Source organism: Mustela putorius, unplaced genomic scaffold, assembly GCF_011764305.1.
Source record: "Mustela putorius furo isolate JIRA1106 unplaced genomic scaffold, ASM1176430v1.1 tig00001419_pilon_pilon_pilon, whole genome shotgun sequence".
Lineage (NCBI taxonomy): Eukaryota > Metazoa > Chordata > Mammalia > Carnivora > Mustelidae > Mustela > Mustela putorius.
Genome location: NW_025421736.1, coordinates 651,263 through 665,178, shown reverse-complemented (window position 1 = coordinate 665,178; position 13,916 = coordinate 651,263). Strand labels below are relative to the sequence as shown.

At 55.3% G+C, this 13,916-nt stretch overlaps 1 protein-coding gene across 9 annotated transcripts in view; it reads right to left on the bottom strand.

Annotated features, from left to right (window-relative positions):
* The window catches only part of TTLL8 (tubulin tyrosine ligase like 8), a 47,204-nt gene extending 33,641 nt beyond the window's left edge, over positions 1-13,563 (bottom strand). For 7 of the 9 annotated variants that reach the window (XR_006608858.1, XR_006608859.1, XR_006608861.1 and 4 more), the window contains exons 1-4: positions 12,987-13,518; positions 5,699-5,790; positions 1,967-2,105; positions 1,138-1,211 (exon numbers count right to left, since the gene is read on the bottom strand). Coding sequence is in view for 3 of the 9 variants with exons in the window: in XM_045087598.1 (XP_044943533.1) it covers positions 1,138-1,211; positions 1,967-2,105; positions 5,699-5,790; positions 12,987-13,143 (462 nt within the window). In the remaining 6 variants the exon portion in view is untranslated. The other 2 variants (XR_006608860.1, XR_006608863.1) reach the window with 2 other exon arrangements.
* Between the last annotated feature and the right edge of the window lie 353 nt (positions 13,564-13,916).

The following is a 13,916-nucleotide window of genomic DNA, read 5'->3' as shown; positions in this document are numbered from 1 at the left end:
CGTTGGTGCCTTTGGGCAAATATGCACGAGTGCAGCTGCTGGGTCCGAGGGAACCTCTACTTTTAGCTTTCTGAGGCACCTCCGTACTGAGCAAACCAGGTATTAAATGACACTGAGGTATGCGTTCTGTGTCTCTCTGGTCTGGAAGGCTGGCCGCCGCGTTCCTTGGGGGCTATGGTGTGCCGCACTGGGGGTCATACCCGCACGTGGGGGCTCTGCGCTCGGGAAGCAAGGCCAGGCTCTGCACCTAGAGGGGCCCCTGTGCGTGCGGCTGAGTGAGGTCTGAGCTGCCCGCTCCGTGGGTGCCCCTGTGGGGCTCAGGAACATGCCACATGTGGGCGTGGTGTGAGTGCACTGCCTCCTGTCCCAGAGACTGTGGGAGACAGCCCCCCTTCTGGCCCCCCCTTCGGAGCAGGTGGCCAGGGCCAGTGGGGCACAGGGACCTCACTGTACGGCCGCAACTAGACCCAGGGCAGCCCGGGCAGCTCTGATTCTATGTGCACAAACCAAGCACCTGCGTGGTCAAAATTTCTTCCCAAAGAGATACAAGGAAAGGAACACCTTTTCCAAAATTCTGACACCCTGAAGACCTTGCAGGGCCATTCTCTTCAGTCCAACATCTGAGGACACACCCGCTCTTCTGCAACACGGGCTGGTCTACCTCGACCCCGGGTTAGGGCAGGACTGGGCTCCCCCTGCCCCAGTGCCAACAGGAGTGCCCGGAGGGAGCGGGGATCTGGCCGCCAGCATCACTTCCCAAACTTTGTCCCAGAGCTGGACTCAGAGCCCGCCTTCCCGCTCGCAGCGATGTCCGAGCTTCTGCTGTCACTTTCTGGCATGAGTCCCGTTTGTTCAAGGTGGCATCAGCCGTCGACAACAGTATGAAGGGCATGTCGCACACGGTGCACGGGGACACACACGAGCACACACACACAGATGCACGTGTGTACATGCACACACGCGCGTGCACAGAGAAGCACACGCATGTACACGGGTGTACTCGGACACCACAAGCTCAGAGCCCGGTGTGATCGGCTTTGCCACCTGTCCCCGGGACAAGGCCCAGGGACGGTGACTGTGAGGGGCATGGGGAGATGGGGGCCCGTCCGGCCGCGGGAGCACAGGGTGGAGACCTACCATCACATCGTGGATGTCGTCTGTCGTCTCCAGAGCCGCTTCTTGATTTTCTTTGCCTTCAGTGTGTTTGTGTTCTGCAAACACGACCCCCGGAGAGCCGTCAGCTGGTCAGGGTGAGCCCCTCGGCGCGGCCCCACACCCCTTAGCCGGCAGCCGCCGCGGCCGCAGCGCACTCGCCCACTCCGTGGCAGTGCGACCCCGGGGCACGTTCGCGGGTCCCGACACGGGGCAGGGCGGCATCAGGCTCAGGCGACGTTGACCCGCCCCAGGGTCTGCCACTCGGGCCCTCTGCCGGGTGCAGTGCCGGGGTCGGGCCACACCTGGGGGCCACACAGCCTGGGGGTGAGTGGGGGGGGCGGGGCGCGGGGAGTGGGGTGGTGACAAGGTTCTCACAGGTCTGAGCCGGGGGCAGGGCGCGGGGAGTGGGGTGGTGACAAGGTTCTTGCGGGTCTGAGCCGCCCTGTGGGAGCCGGCCCTGTGCAGATGCCGGGGCCAAGAACGCACAGATGCCGTCTGCAGTGGGACGCACGACCTGTGGGGACCCAGGGCCAGAGGAGGGACACACAGGGTGAGGCCCCTGAAGGACAGCGACAACGGCCTGGACACGGGGGCGGGTGGCCCGTCGTGGGTGTGGGCGGGGGGGACCAGGTCTGGAAAGCACAGGCCTGGTGTGGGGCTGGCTAGGAGGGCGACGGCCCCGGGGAGACCCCCGCACACGCAGGAGAGGCCCGGGTCACGGGCCCCGAGGGCCAGAACGGCACTCCCCGGAGGGTGTGTCAGACACACACACAAGCCTTACACCGAGGGACAAGACACCTCGATACTGTACCCGTCGCCTCTGCATTGTCATCGTCCACATTCGGGATGACCTTGGGCAAAAAGTGGAACTTCTTCTCCACCCAGCCCTTTCTTCGAAGGGTGGCCCGTATCACCGGGTAGTGCCCGTAGATGGAGAAAATCTTCTTTTCCTCAAATTGCAAGAGCAGATTTCAAATTAAAGAACGAAATGCAAGGCGGTGAACTGTCTGTGAGGGGAGGACCCTCAAGTCCCGCTCCAAGAGGAACGCAGGGAAACACCCGAGAGTGCGTGCGCGCACACACACGCGCGGGCACGGAGCAGGGCCCCACCGTGCGCACGCTCGTTCCTCGTGCGCCTTGCACTCTAATGCTTTCTTTTCTCTACGAAGGGGACAGTCTCAGTCTCTCATGCGTGGGGGTGAGGGGTTGGGTGCCTGAGGTTCGAGGAGTGAGAGGGAAGAGCCATTCAACCAGCCAAGGAGGGCCGGAGGCCAGCACAGTATGAGGCCAGCACAGGGGCTGGGGACTCGCCGGTGAGTGTGGAAACACACACAGCTGCCTGGGGACCAGGAAGAGAGATGGCAGCAGGTGGTGTGCACCCAGGTCGTCCCAGCTGAGGGATGGGAGACGGGAGAGTGACGGTCATGCTAGAGCCCCTGGGCCCATGCTGCTGAGGTCCAGCCCGCACACCTTCACCTGGACAGGGTCCCAGAGTGCAACAGCCGTAGGGCAGGCTCAGCAGTTAGCTTAGTGCCTCACGAGTTCGTGGGAGCAGGTAGGGAAGGCTGGGCAGGAGGGGAGTGGCTCAAACTCATGGTGTCCTTAATTAGATGACTTTGAACGAATCAAAAGACAGACTCTTGTGGGTGGGCCTGGCCTAATCAGGCGCACCTCTTGAAAAGAGGGTCCAGGGCATCCCTGAACTTGGAGATTCAAAGCAGCAGAGACTTTCTCCCCACAGTCAGCTCTGAAGAAACCAGCATTTCAGCCACAAGGGAATGAGCCCTGCCAACCAGCCCAGGGAGCCTGAAAGCAGATGCCTTCCCAGCTGAGCCTCCAGACCAGCTGATGCCTCATTTCAGCCCCGAAGGACCCTGAGCAGAGGACCCCACAGAAGCTGTGAGATAACAAATGGGTATGTTTAAGCTCATGGCAATTTGTGACCCACATCGGCAGTCGACGTACCCTATAGTTCCCACGAGGAGAACCTGCACACCTCTCCCAGGAACATGCGCAAGGAAGCTCGTGCCTGGGGCCGGAGGCTGTGAGTCCAGGTCACAGGAAACCCACAGGAAACACCCAGCAGTTCAAAGGACCTCTCTCGGCCTCCTTCTGTGCAGGAAACCTGTCCAAAGCCTGCCCTCGTCCCCCACAGGGCTGTGCACCAGGACGGAGGATGGGGCGACCTTGGCCACGGAGGGGCTGCGGTGACGCAGAGGCAAGAGCGCCAGCACCCTGTGCTCCAGCCAGAACTACAGCCATGCTTACGGTCAAACCGAACGACCTTGGAAAAGCAGACTGTTTTAATGAACAGAATAAAATTCCTCAGGGAACCACAAAAGGAAGCAAAACAGAGCATGAGACCTGTAAGATATAAGAGGGAAATGGAATTGAAACTGTAATCGGTCCACAAGGAGGCACAAAATGAGGGGGAAGCTGACCAGACAAGGCGGACGGGGCGAGGGAAGCAGCCAGGGACACAGGGTGACGTCTGTGGACCCCAGGGGTGCACTTGTGGATAAACACACCAAAGGCCTCCGGAAGAAGGTGAGGCGTGCCGGCTGGATTTCTAGAACCCCAGTCCACACTGTTTACAAGAGAAAGTCAAAGGTAGTCGCATACAGGTCAGTAGAACATAAGAGGATCTAAGCATGAGACAAAGCAGCCTTTGGGACAAAAGAAAACCCTAGATCAAAGAAAATCACACCATAATTTACAAAAAGACTGAATTCACCAAGAACATATTTTGTCTGCTCCTGGTAAGAAAGCAGTTAAGTTATATGAAGTGAAAACTGACAGCCACAACGTGAAGGGATCCACACTGCCCAAGGGTATCTAACGTGCTTCTCTCGGTGAGAGACGGACCCGCAGACCAGAGGGTCCAGTCGGCCTCGAAGACTTGAACCGCACAGATAAGCAGCTCTGCCCTGTCGGCTCCCCGGGACACACCCAAGAGGCTGGGCTCCAAGCAAGTCAGAGCACATTTACACGCACACGGCGCCCGCAACCGTACGCAGCCGAGCTAGAAATCAGTAACAACATAATTAGAAAACACCCCAGCATTTATCCAAAGGGTACAAACATAGCGATCTGAGGGGGCACATGTGCCCCAAAGTTCATAGCAGCAACATCCACAACAGCCCAACTGTGGGAGGAGCCCAGATGTCCAACGACAGATGAACGGACAAACATGTGCTGTATACACACAGTGGATTACTACGCAGCCATCAAAAATGAAATCTTGCCGTTTGCAACGACATGGATGAAACGGGCGGGTGTTATGCTGAGCAAAGTCAGTGAGTCAGAGACAGACAATGATCCCAGATCTTGTCATACGTGGAGTTTAAGAAACAAAACAGGAGCACGGAGGGAGGAAAATAAAATAAGACGAAATCAGAGAGGGAGACACAGCACAAGAGAACCTGAACTCTAGAAACAAACTGAGGGCTGCTGGAGGACAGGGGCTGGGACGGGGTAACGGGTGACGGGCGCGAAGGGCGGGGTGGGAGGGAAGGAGCGGGGCGTCACGTGCGGCTGGTGAGTCACCGACCTCTGTGCCTGAAACTGGAAACGCACTAACCATATGTTAACTAAGTTGAATTTCAATAAAAAGTAAAAAATAATAATAAAATAAAAAATAAAATGAAACAATTTTGTGTACGTGAAAAAAATAGAAAAAAACCCAGAAGGATAGATATGCATGAACTCTAGTTTTGAGGAACTCCGATCAATGAAAAGTAATACTATGAATCATAAATACTTCAAACTACATCTCAACAGAAGTATTATAACACAGAAGCCTGTGGAAGCAGCTGACGCTATGCTTAGAGGGGTGCCTGTGGCCCTGGACGTTCAGCTGTTTTTAGGTTTCAGGGGAAAACCCGCAAATTATTACGCTGGTAGGCTGGTCGGTATGACGTTGCCGAGAGCACACACAGCCGCAGGGACCTGGCAGGCGGCAGGGTCCCGCTCCCCAGGGCAGGGCGGTTGGCCAATGCGCAGCCGGCGCGCCAGGGTCACACCGTGACCCTGCACTGGGGACCCCAGCTCCGCAGCTGCGCATTGGGCCTCAGGAGCAGGCCCCCACAGGTGATGCGCCGGATGTCCCCGCTCTACTTGCCGGCATCCTGAGCAAGAGCCCAGCTCAGCGCAAAGCCCCGGAATACGGCCTCCCCTGGCAACGGCTGCTGGTGCTCTCAGGGTCGCAGACGGGCCCTCCACTCCCGGGCAGACAGCACCAGCACCTGCCCCCCGTCCCTCCACGGTCCCCGCGCTGGGGTCCGGGCCCAGGCCAGGCCGGCGGACTGCCCACAGCTGGAGAACTCAGCGCATCAGAGGCAGCCCACCGGCTCTCCAGGTTCTGAAATAAGTTTCTGCATTTACAAAGCATCCTCCCCCACCTCGGGGTGCCTGGCTGGCTCAGTCTGAATAGCCTGTGACTCTTGACCTCAGAGTTGTGAGGCTTGACCCATGTTGGATGAAGAGATTGCTGAAATAAATGAAACTGTATAAAAGTGTCCCTCCAGCCCCAAAGGGCATTTACCTTGATGGCCTTTTCTGTTAATTGTCTTGCTATTTTGTATCTGTCTAATTTGGGAGAAGAAGTCGAGTCTTGGGAAATTCCTCGTTTTAATTCTGCAGGAGAGAAAGAGACATCCAGGCAGAGGTGAATTGCACAGGGTTGCTCGGGAAGGAAGCCCAGCCCACCTCCGGCCCCCAGACCCCCCAGCAAGCCCTCAGCGTCCTCCCCAGGCTGTACCCCCCAGCCGGCCATCCCCAGGTGATGCCCGCTCTCGGCCCCCAGCCCCCAGGCCCGGCAGCGCTGGCTTGGGCTCCCTCTCTCCTTGCTGGGTGCCCCACCTGCTTTGTGGCCACACCACGACCACCCCCCTCCGTCTCCGTCTGGGCGACAGGCTCCCAGCAGCACTCACCAAGTTCTAGTGCAAACACCTTAAAGATTAAGATGCAAACCTGCCTCTCTGCATCCCTCCCCTCCACACCCCTGCGTTCCGCCCTCTGCTGGGCTCCACCAGGGACACGGCTCATGCTGTCATCGCACACGCATAAGCCGATCCCGTGGCCAGTCCCCTGGCCCGGGCTCCTTGGACCACCAGACTCTTGGCCAGCCAGCCCTGCTCCCATTGGCCCCCCTCCCCGCCTCCCCGCAGCCCCTTCTCTCTCCCTAAGCCCTAACCTTGAACTGCCTGGGCCTTGCCTCAGACTCCATGCTTCCAGTCCATACGCACTCCCTGGGCCAGCTCACCTTGTCGGGTGGCTTTCAATTCCACCACACCCAGGCCGTCCCCCGACACCAGGTGACCTCCGGACAGCACCGGGACTCCCGGCACCTGGATGTCCGAGGAGCATCACAGGGGGACAGGCCGGCAGCGGACGCCCATCCACCCGCCCGCTGTTCCTCCTCCCTCCGTGGGCCCCGGAGACCCACATCCGCACGGCCAACCAATACAGACACAAGCAGCAACGCCCTTGGTGGGGGCAGGGGGGCTCCAACAACGGCAGGTCCACATGCAGAAAACAAATCAAACCCCAGCAGAGGACACGCAACCGTTCACCTGCCGCAGACCACGGGCCTCCACGTGAGAGCTAGACACACAAAGCGTCTGGCAGAAAGCACCAGCCGTAAAAGTCAAAGTTGGGGAAATGACATGCTCTGCTCTGTCAAGAAAAGGAGAATGCAAAGCACCAACTGGGAAAAAATACTCTCAGTGTCGACGTCCCACGAAGCCCAGCACGGAAGGCAGGCCACGGAGTGGTTCCGTCCGTGTGGGGTCCGCGGCGCCAAAAGCCCGAAGAGAGGGAGGGTGGGGGGGTTGGGAGTCCCAAGGACGCGGCCCCGGCACCCCGGTCCAAGACGTGGGCTGAGAATGAGCGAAGCCACAGCTGGCAGAGCGACAGGACGCGACACGGAGGCCACAGACGCGTGCCGCGCACGTGGGCTGTCAGGGACCGAGCAGGAGACAAAGGTCTGTGAGGACAAAGATCGCAACGTCGCCGCGTGAGCACGCCCAGGGCCCTGCACCTGCCTCCAGGACACGGCGGCGTGAGGGAAAGCACACCTTCGAGGAGGTCGGGTGGGAGCCGATCGCCCTCAGGCCACAGAGCGACCGAGTCGGGGGTCAGCCCGCACACGTGCGCCAAGTGACCCGTGGCCAGACGAACTGAGGTGGAAAGCACTGCGTACTTCTTAGCTAAATGCTGATTAAAATACCAAACACCAGATCTCTGGGCTGTAGTTAGGTTGTATTTATAAAGAGATTTTTAGCTGTAGATGCGTATATTCGAAAATAGCAAAGGCTAAAAACAGCGAGTTAAGCGTCCGTCTCAAGATGTTAGAGAGAACAGTAAATTCAAACCCAAAGAAATACAAGAAGAAAGGAGATACTGATGAAATATTTTAGTCAAGCCAGAGATTTACAACTAATAATATTAGAAAACAATTGGTGAGGGGTGCCTGGGTGGCTCAGTGGGTTAAAGCCTCTGCCTTTGGCTGGGGTCATGATCTCAGGGTCCTGGGATCGAGCCCCATATCGGGCTCTGTGCTTAGCAGGGAGCCTGCTTCCTCCTCTCTCTCTGCCTGCTTCTCTGCCTACTTCTGATCTCTGTCTGTCAAATAAATAAAATCTTTAAAAAAAAAAAACAATTGGTGAGACCAACTTATAAAAATGAGAAGAGGCATAAAAATGCTATTTAAAACCTTCTCATCCGTACAACTCCAGGGCTAATGGCTTCGTGGGTGAATGGTACAGAACATCTCGTCTCGCACAACACATTCTGAGAGTAGAAAAGGCCAGCACACACACAGATGTGTGTGACTCACACACACAGATGACAGAACCATACACCCCACGGTCGCCTGGTGTCACTTCAAGGCTGGCTTGGAAAAGCTTTGTAAACTGCACCACAGTAAGAGGGTCAGGAAAAGTCACAAATCCCATCTCCACAGACACAGAGAGTCTTAATTATCCCCAATTTCCATTTAGCTGAAAACTCGCAGTGAACAGACACACACAGGAGCAGCCCGGAAGGGCCCCTCTGTGGCACCCGGCCTTTGGTTTCAAACCCCGGGCTGCCCTGGCTGGAGGGAACTGAGCTCTCTGAAGAGCTGGGATTCCTGGGCTGGGACACTGGGAGCCTCAGGTGACCTCCGGGCATCTTGACACCCTTACAGCCTCGGATGGGGGACACAAAAAGATGCAGAAGCGGCGTGCAGAGGCGGGAGCCCCCAGTGCAGACCGCTGGGAGCGTCAAGGAGTATGACAGCCAGACCCAGTCCAGATGTCCGGTAGACGAGAGAGAGAGAGAGAGAGGCACAAACAATCCTCCCCCTGGGCCGTAAGAGATGCCCGCACCTTCCCTGGAAACCCAGACTGCGGGGCAGGAATCCGCACCTGGGTACACCTTCTGGAAGGATCAGGACTTCACCGAGGCTGAGGAGGGGGCAGTTCCTCGTCTCTAGCCTTCCCAGCTATTCAAGGCACCTGCCCCCTGCCCCGGGAGGGGAGGGGAGGGGCAGGTGAGCGGGTGCAGCAGTGGTGGGGACGTCAGAGCACCTAGGGGCCGGACGACATCCCGTGACCAGGCCCGTGTGCCTCCCTCGGGAAGTGCTCTCTGGTCAACCTCTGGCACGACCTCCTACCCAACCTCCAGTCCCAGCGCAGAGGGATTTCCCCCCACCCCCACTCAGGGGCTTTGGGCCGTCACCAGGTGCCCCGACATAGCTCCTCACGTGGCCACAGGACACACAACCCTACCACGGAGGGGTCTGGCCAGTTCTGGTCCGGCAGCTGGCGGCAGCACCGGCGACGGCACGGCCAGATGGCAAGTCAGGGCCAGAGCTCCACCCCCCAGGAGTCTTGGCAAAACACTTGGCAAAACCAAAGGCCACTCTCATCAGGTCTCCGGCGCCCATCGCCAGATCACAGGGTCCACAGAGGGGGCAGAGGAGAGGAAACCGGCCCAGGCAACAGCCAGAAGAGTCCCGACGCAGGACTTGCTCCGGAACAACAGGCCGTCCTCCTCAGGCCCAGATCCTGGAAACACCAGGCGAGAGGAGTGGCCGCTCCGGGAACAGACAGGATAGCCTGATGCCGTGTGTGGTTCCCGACCACGGCTCAATCTGAGCAAACCGACTCTGGGGCTTCCTGGGGAAACGCAATGTATTCTGGGTGCTGGATTTTAGTGAGGAATTACTGTCCACCTGATCAAATGTGGAAAAGGAGTTTAGTTATAAAATGTCACTTAGAGGGGCACCTGGGTGGCTCAGTGGGTTGAGCCTCTGCCTTCGGCTCGGGTCGTGCTCTCAGGGTCCTGGGATCGAGCCCCACATCGGGCTCTCTGCTTGGCGGGGAGCCTGCTTCCTCCTCTCTCTCTCTCTGCCTGCCTCTCTGCCTACTTGTGATCTCTCTGTGTCAAATAAATAAATAAAATCTTTTAAAAAAATTTAAAAAAAATGTCAGAGATACTTACTAAATATTAACAAAAATTTCATAAAGTCATTACTAAAAACAAAAGAGAGGTACTCTCTAATATTAAAAGGATCAATTTGTCAGGGAGATATAAAAATTCCGAAAGTAGAGGCACCTGGGTGGCTCAGTCGGTTAAGCCACTGCCTTCAGCTCAGGTCCTGATCTCAGGGCCCTGGGATCGAGCCCTGCATCGGGCTCTCTGCTCGGCAGGAGCCTGCTTCCTCCTCTCTCTCTCTCTGCCTGCCTCTCTGCCTACTTGTGATCTCTCTCTGTAAAATAAATAAATAAAATCTTTAAAAAAAATAAAAATAAAATAAAATAAATAAGAAATAAAAACACGGACCAAAGGAGAATCTCAAAAATGATTTGAGCTGAATGATAATAAAAATATGACATATCAAAATATTATAATGCAGCTAAAATAGTGATTAGAGAGAAATTTATAAATTTAAATTCATATATTAGAAAACAAATGGAAAGCTATCTGAGCTACCATCCAAACAGGCTAGCAAAGGAACAATTAAACAAAAAGAAAGTAAAAGAAAGAAAATAATGAAGAGCAGAATTCAGTTAAATAGAAAATAAATGTGCCATAGAGAAAATTAACAAACCAAAAGTTGGATCACTGAAACAATTTTTAATTGATAAACTTTTTCAAGAAAAATGAGAAAACACAAATATACAATATCAAGAATGAAAAAGGGAACATCATTACTGACTGTACAGATGTTAAAATGATAAGATGTTATGAACATCCACATGCCAATAATTGGACAGTTATAGGAAATTAGTATTTTCCTTGATAAAAACAGCTTTATCAAAACTGACCCAAAAAACCTCAGAAAATCCAGGTAGGCTTATTTTTGGTTAAGAAATTAGTTCCCTAACTAAAAACTTCCCATAATGAAAACTCCAGGTCTAGATGGCATCACAGATCAATCTTTCCAAACATTAGGGGGGAAAATATCTTATATGAGCCCTCTCATTGAATAAGGAAATAATAAACCCTTTCAGTTCCTTTTTAGGTGGTCATAAATTTAATACCAAAACCTAACAAGGACATTATAATAAAAAAATAGCACCGCCAACTCATTCATTAAAAGAGGCATAAAAATCCTAAACTTTGTAACTCAGATCCAGTTGTACAAAACAATACAATACAACCATGTGACATTTATTCCAGGAATATAAAGTTGGTTTAATATTTGAAAATCCATTAACATAATATACCACATTAATAGACTAAAAGTTAAAAATACATTATCATCTCAATAGATGCAGAAGAAAGCACATGATAAAATGTTAGAACTATTCATTAAAAAATTTATCAGTAAACCAGGAATAAAAGAGAACTTCCTTTAAAAAGCCTAGAGCAGCAGCATACTTCATGGTGAAATATTGAACGCTTTTCTCCCTCAGTTTGGGAACTAAAAAAGTTGTCCATTATATCATTTCTGTTCAACATTATACTGAAAGTACTAGACAACACAATAATGCAAGAAAAGGGAAAAAATGTCTAAAAACTGAAAAGATTTACAGATTATGACTGTGTATGTAAGAAATCTCCATGAATCTACTAGGTATTAGAACTAGTTAGCAAAGTGGGGGCGCCTGGGTGGCTCAGCGGGTTAAAGCCTCTGCCTTCAGGTCATGATCCCAGGGTCCTGGGATCGAGCCCTGCTTCAGGCTCTCTGCTCAACAGGGAGCCTGTTTCCTCTTCTCTCTCTCTCTGCCTGCTTGTGATCTCTGTCTGTCAAATAAATAAATAAATCTTAAAAAAAAAAAAAAGAACTAGTTAGCAAAGTAACCAAATGCCAAGTCAGTACAATAAAATTAATTGTATTTCTCTATACGCAGAATTACTAGAAAGTGAAACTCAACAATGTCATCTCTAAAAAACATCACAGATCTAGGAGTAAATCTAACAAAAGGAGTCTCTCATATCTGTACTCTGAAAACTACGAAACACTATTGACAAGAATCAAAGAAATAAATGTTCCTGGGTTGAAAGACTCAATATTGATAAAATGTTAGGTTTCACGCAAATTGATCTATGGATTCAACGTAACCAAAATTAAAATCCTAGCAGGATTTGTGTGTGGGGGGGTGTGGGTTAAATTAATAATTTGATTCTAAAATTTATATGATAATGCAAAAGTCTAAGAAAACCTAAACAAATCTTAAAGGACAAAGTCAGAAGACTCACACTACAAAATATTAAGACTTATTATAAAGCTATTGCAATTAAAACAGGGTAGTATGGACTCAGGATAGGCAAAGAAATCAATAAAACAGAATGGAAAACAAAAAATAGGTTTGGCCTGATTTTCCACAAAGGTGAGGTTGCAGGGCCCACCGGGGTCAATTAGATATTCACATGGGGGAAGACTGAATGTTTGCCCACGCACTCCTACCTCACTCCAAGGACACAATCCCTGTGAACTGTGGAGGTGAATATGAAATATTACATTACAAAGTTTCCAAAGGAAAACAGGATACTGTTTTCTGGACAATGGGGTGGATACAGATTTCCTAGTAAGACTCAAAAAAGCACTACCTACAGAAGAAAAGATTGACTATTAAAGGTTCTTACAACTAAGAAGGTGATTTTCAGATGGACTGGTAAGTTGCTGGAAACACCCTCCAGGGACCGGGAGGTCCTTATAATCCATGTAACCGACAAAGAACTGATGTCCATCCAGCAGAGGCCAAAAACTCCTACCACTCAAGAAGGGAAAGCCACAGCCCAGTTAATAACGGCCGAAAGACTAGCAGGGACACTCCACAAAGACCCCAGAAAGGAAAGTGGAGAGGAAACCACAGTGAGACGCCCCGCACACGCACCCAGTGCCCAGATTGAACAGGACGAGGCCCACCGCTGGCCTGGATGGGGAACAGCTGGGCCTCTTTCTCCCGCGGTGGCCTAAAGCTGAGCAGGAGCCCGCCTTGGACCCCGCGAGCTCGCCCCCAGGTGCGCCCCTGCGAGAAGGAGCGCACGGGGCAGGAAGGGTTAGGGTTAGGGTTAGCGCCCATTACTCAGCTCTAGGGAAGGGCCGGCCGGCGCGCCCCTGGCCCCGTGCGCTAACCCAAGCAGCGGACTTGGCGCCCCTTTCCCAAGCTGAGCTCTGAAGTCGACCCTCTTGGAGAGCAGGAAGGTGGAGGGCAGGGGGCCGGAGGGGGCAGGGCGGGACGTGGCGGAGGTGGGGGGTGGAGCTCCGGGAAGGGGCATCACGCCCCGGGTCCCGAGTCAAGCCCCCGCCCAGCGCTGCGTCTCAGCCGCGCGCCCCCGCCCCGCTCGCGCCTCGAACCGCGAGTCCCCAGACGGCGGGCGAGGACGACACTGACTGTTCTCTTCTCCCGGGTCTCCTTCCAGGGAAGCGGACGGGAGCCTCTTCCTCTCTGCGGGCTCCATGCCGGCCTCCGGCAGCTCGCCCCTCCTCGCGCCCGCTCGCGCCCCTGCAAGGAGAGGGGGCGTCGGCGAGGGCTCCGGGCCGGAGGGCATCCCCGCGGGGCGGGGCGGGGCCGGGCTCTAAAGCCAGGCTGCGGGGAGCGCAGGTGTAGGTAGGGTCGGGGCAGTCTGGGGAGAGAGGGGCCAGTCTGGGTGCGCAAGGGGAGGTCTGCGCTCCCGAGGGCGAGGTGAGGGCGCGGGCCGGTCCGGGCTGGGGTGGAGGCCGGGCGTCCGCGGAAGAGCGGTTCTGGGCTCCCGAGCACCACGTCCGGGAGTCTGGGGCCGGGGGCGGTGGGGACGGGGGACGGGGTCCGCGGTCCCTGCGCTGGGGCGGGCGCGTCGGGGATCCCGAGGGCTCGAGCCGGACGGGGCGCGGGGCGCTGTCCGGCATCCGCAGGGGCACAGGGCCGGGGTTCCGAGGCGAGCGGGGCCAGTGCTCACCCGCGACCGGCCCCGTGGCGCGCGCTGCGCCCCCGCCCCCCGCCGCGCCGCCAGGCGTCCCGTGGTTGCCCGGGGCAACGGGCCGGGTTTGCGCGGCGCATTGTGCAAGCCGCGCCTGCGCGGGGAGCCGGGCGCGGGGCCCGGGGGCAGCGGCGCGGCGGCCGGCGCGGGGCGTGGGGTTGCGCGGGCGCGCGGGCGGCGGGGGGCGTCCGGAGCGGCTGCGGCGGGGCCGGCGCGGGTGGCGGCGCGTGTGGGACGCGGGTCGCCGGGGGCCGCGGTCAGTGGCGTCAGCGCTGGACCCGGAGCCGGGGCTGCCGTCCGAGGCGTGGGGGTGGGGGCCGGGGCGCCGGGCCATGGCATCCTCGGGGAAAGACGGGGCGCACCGC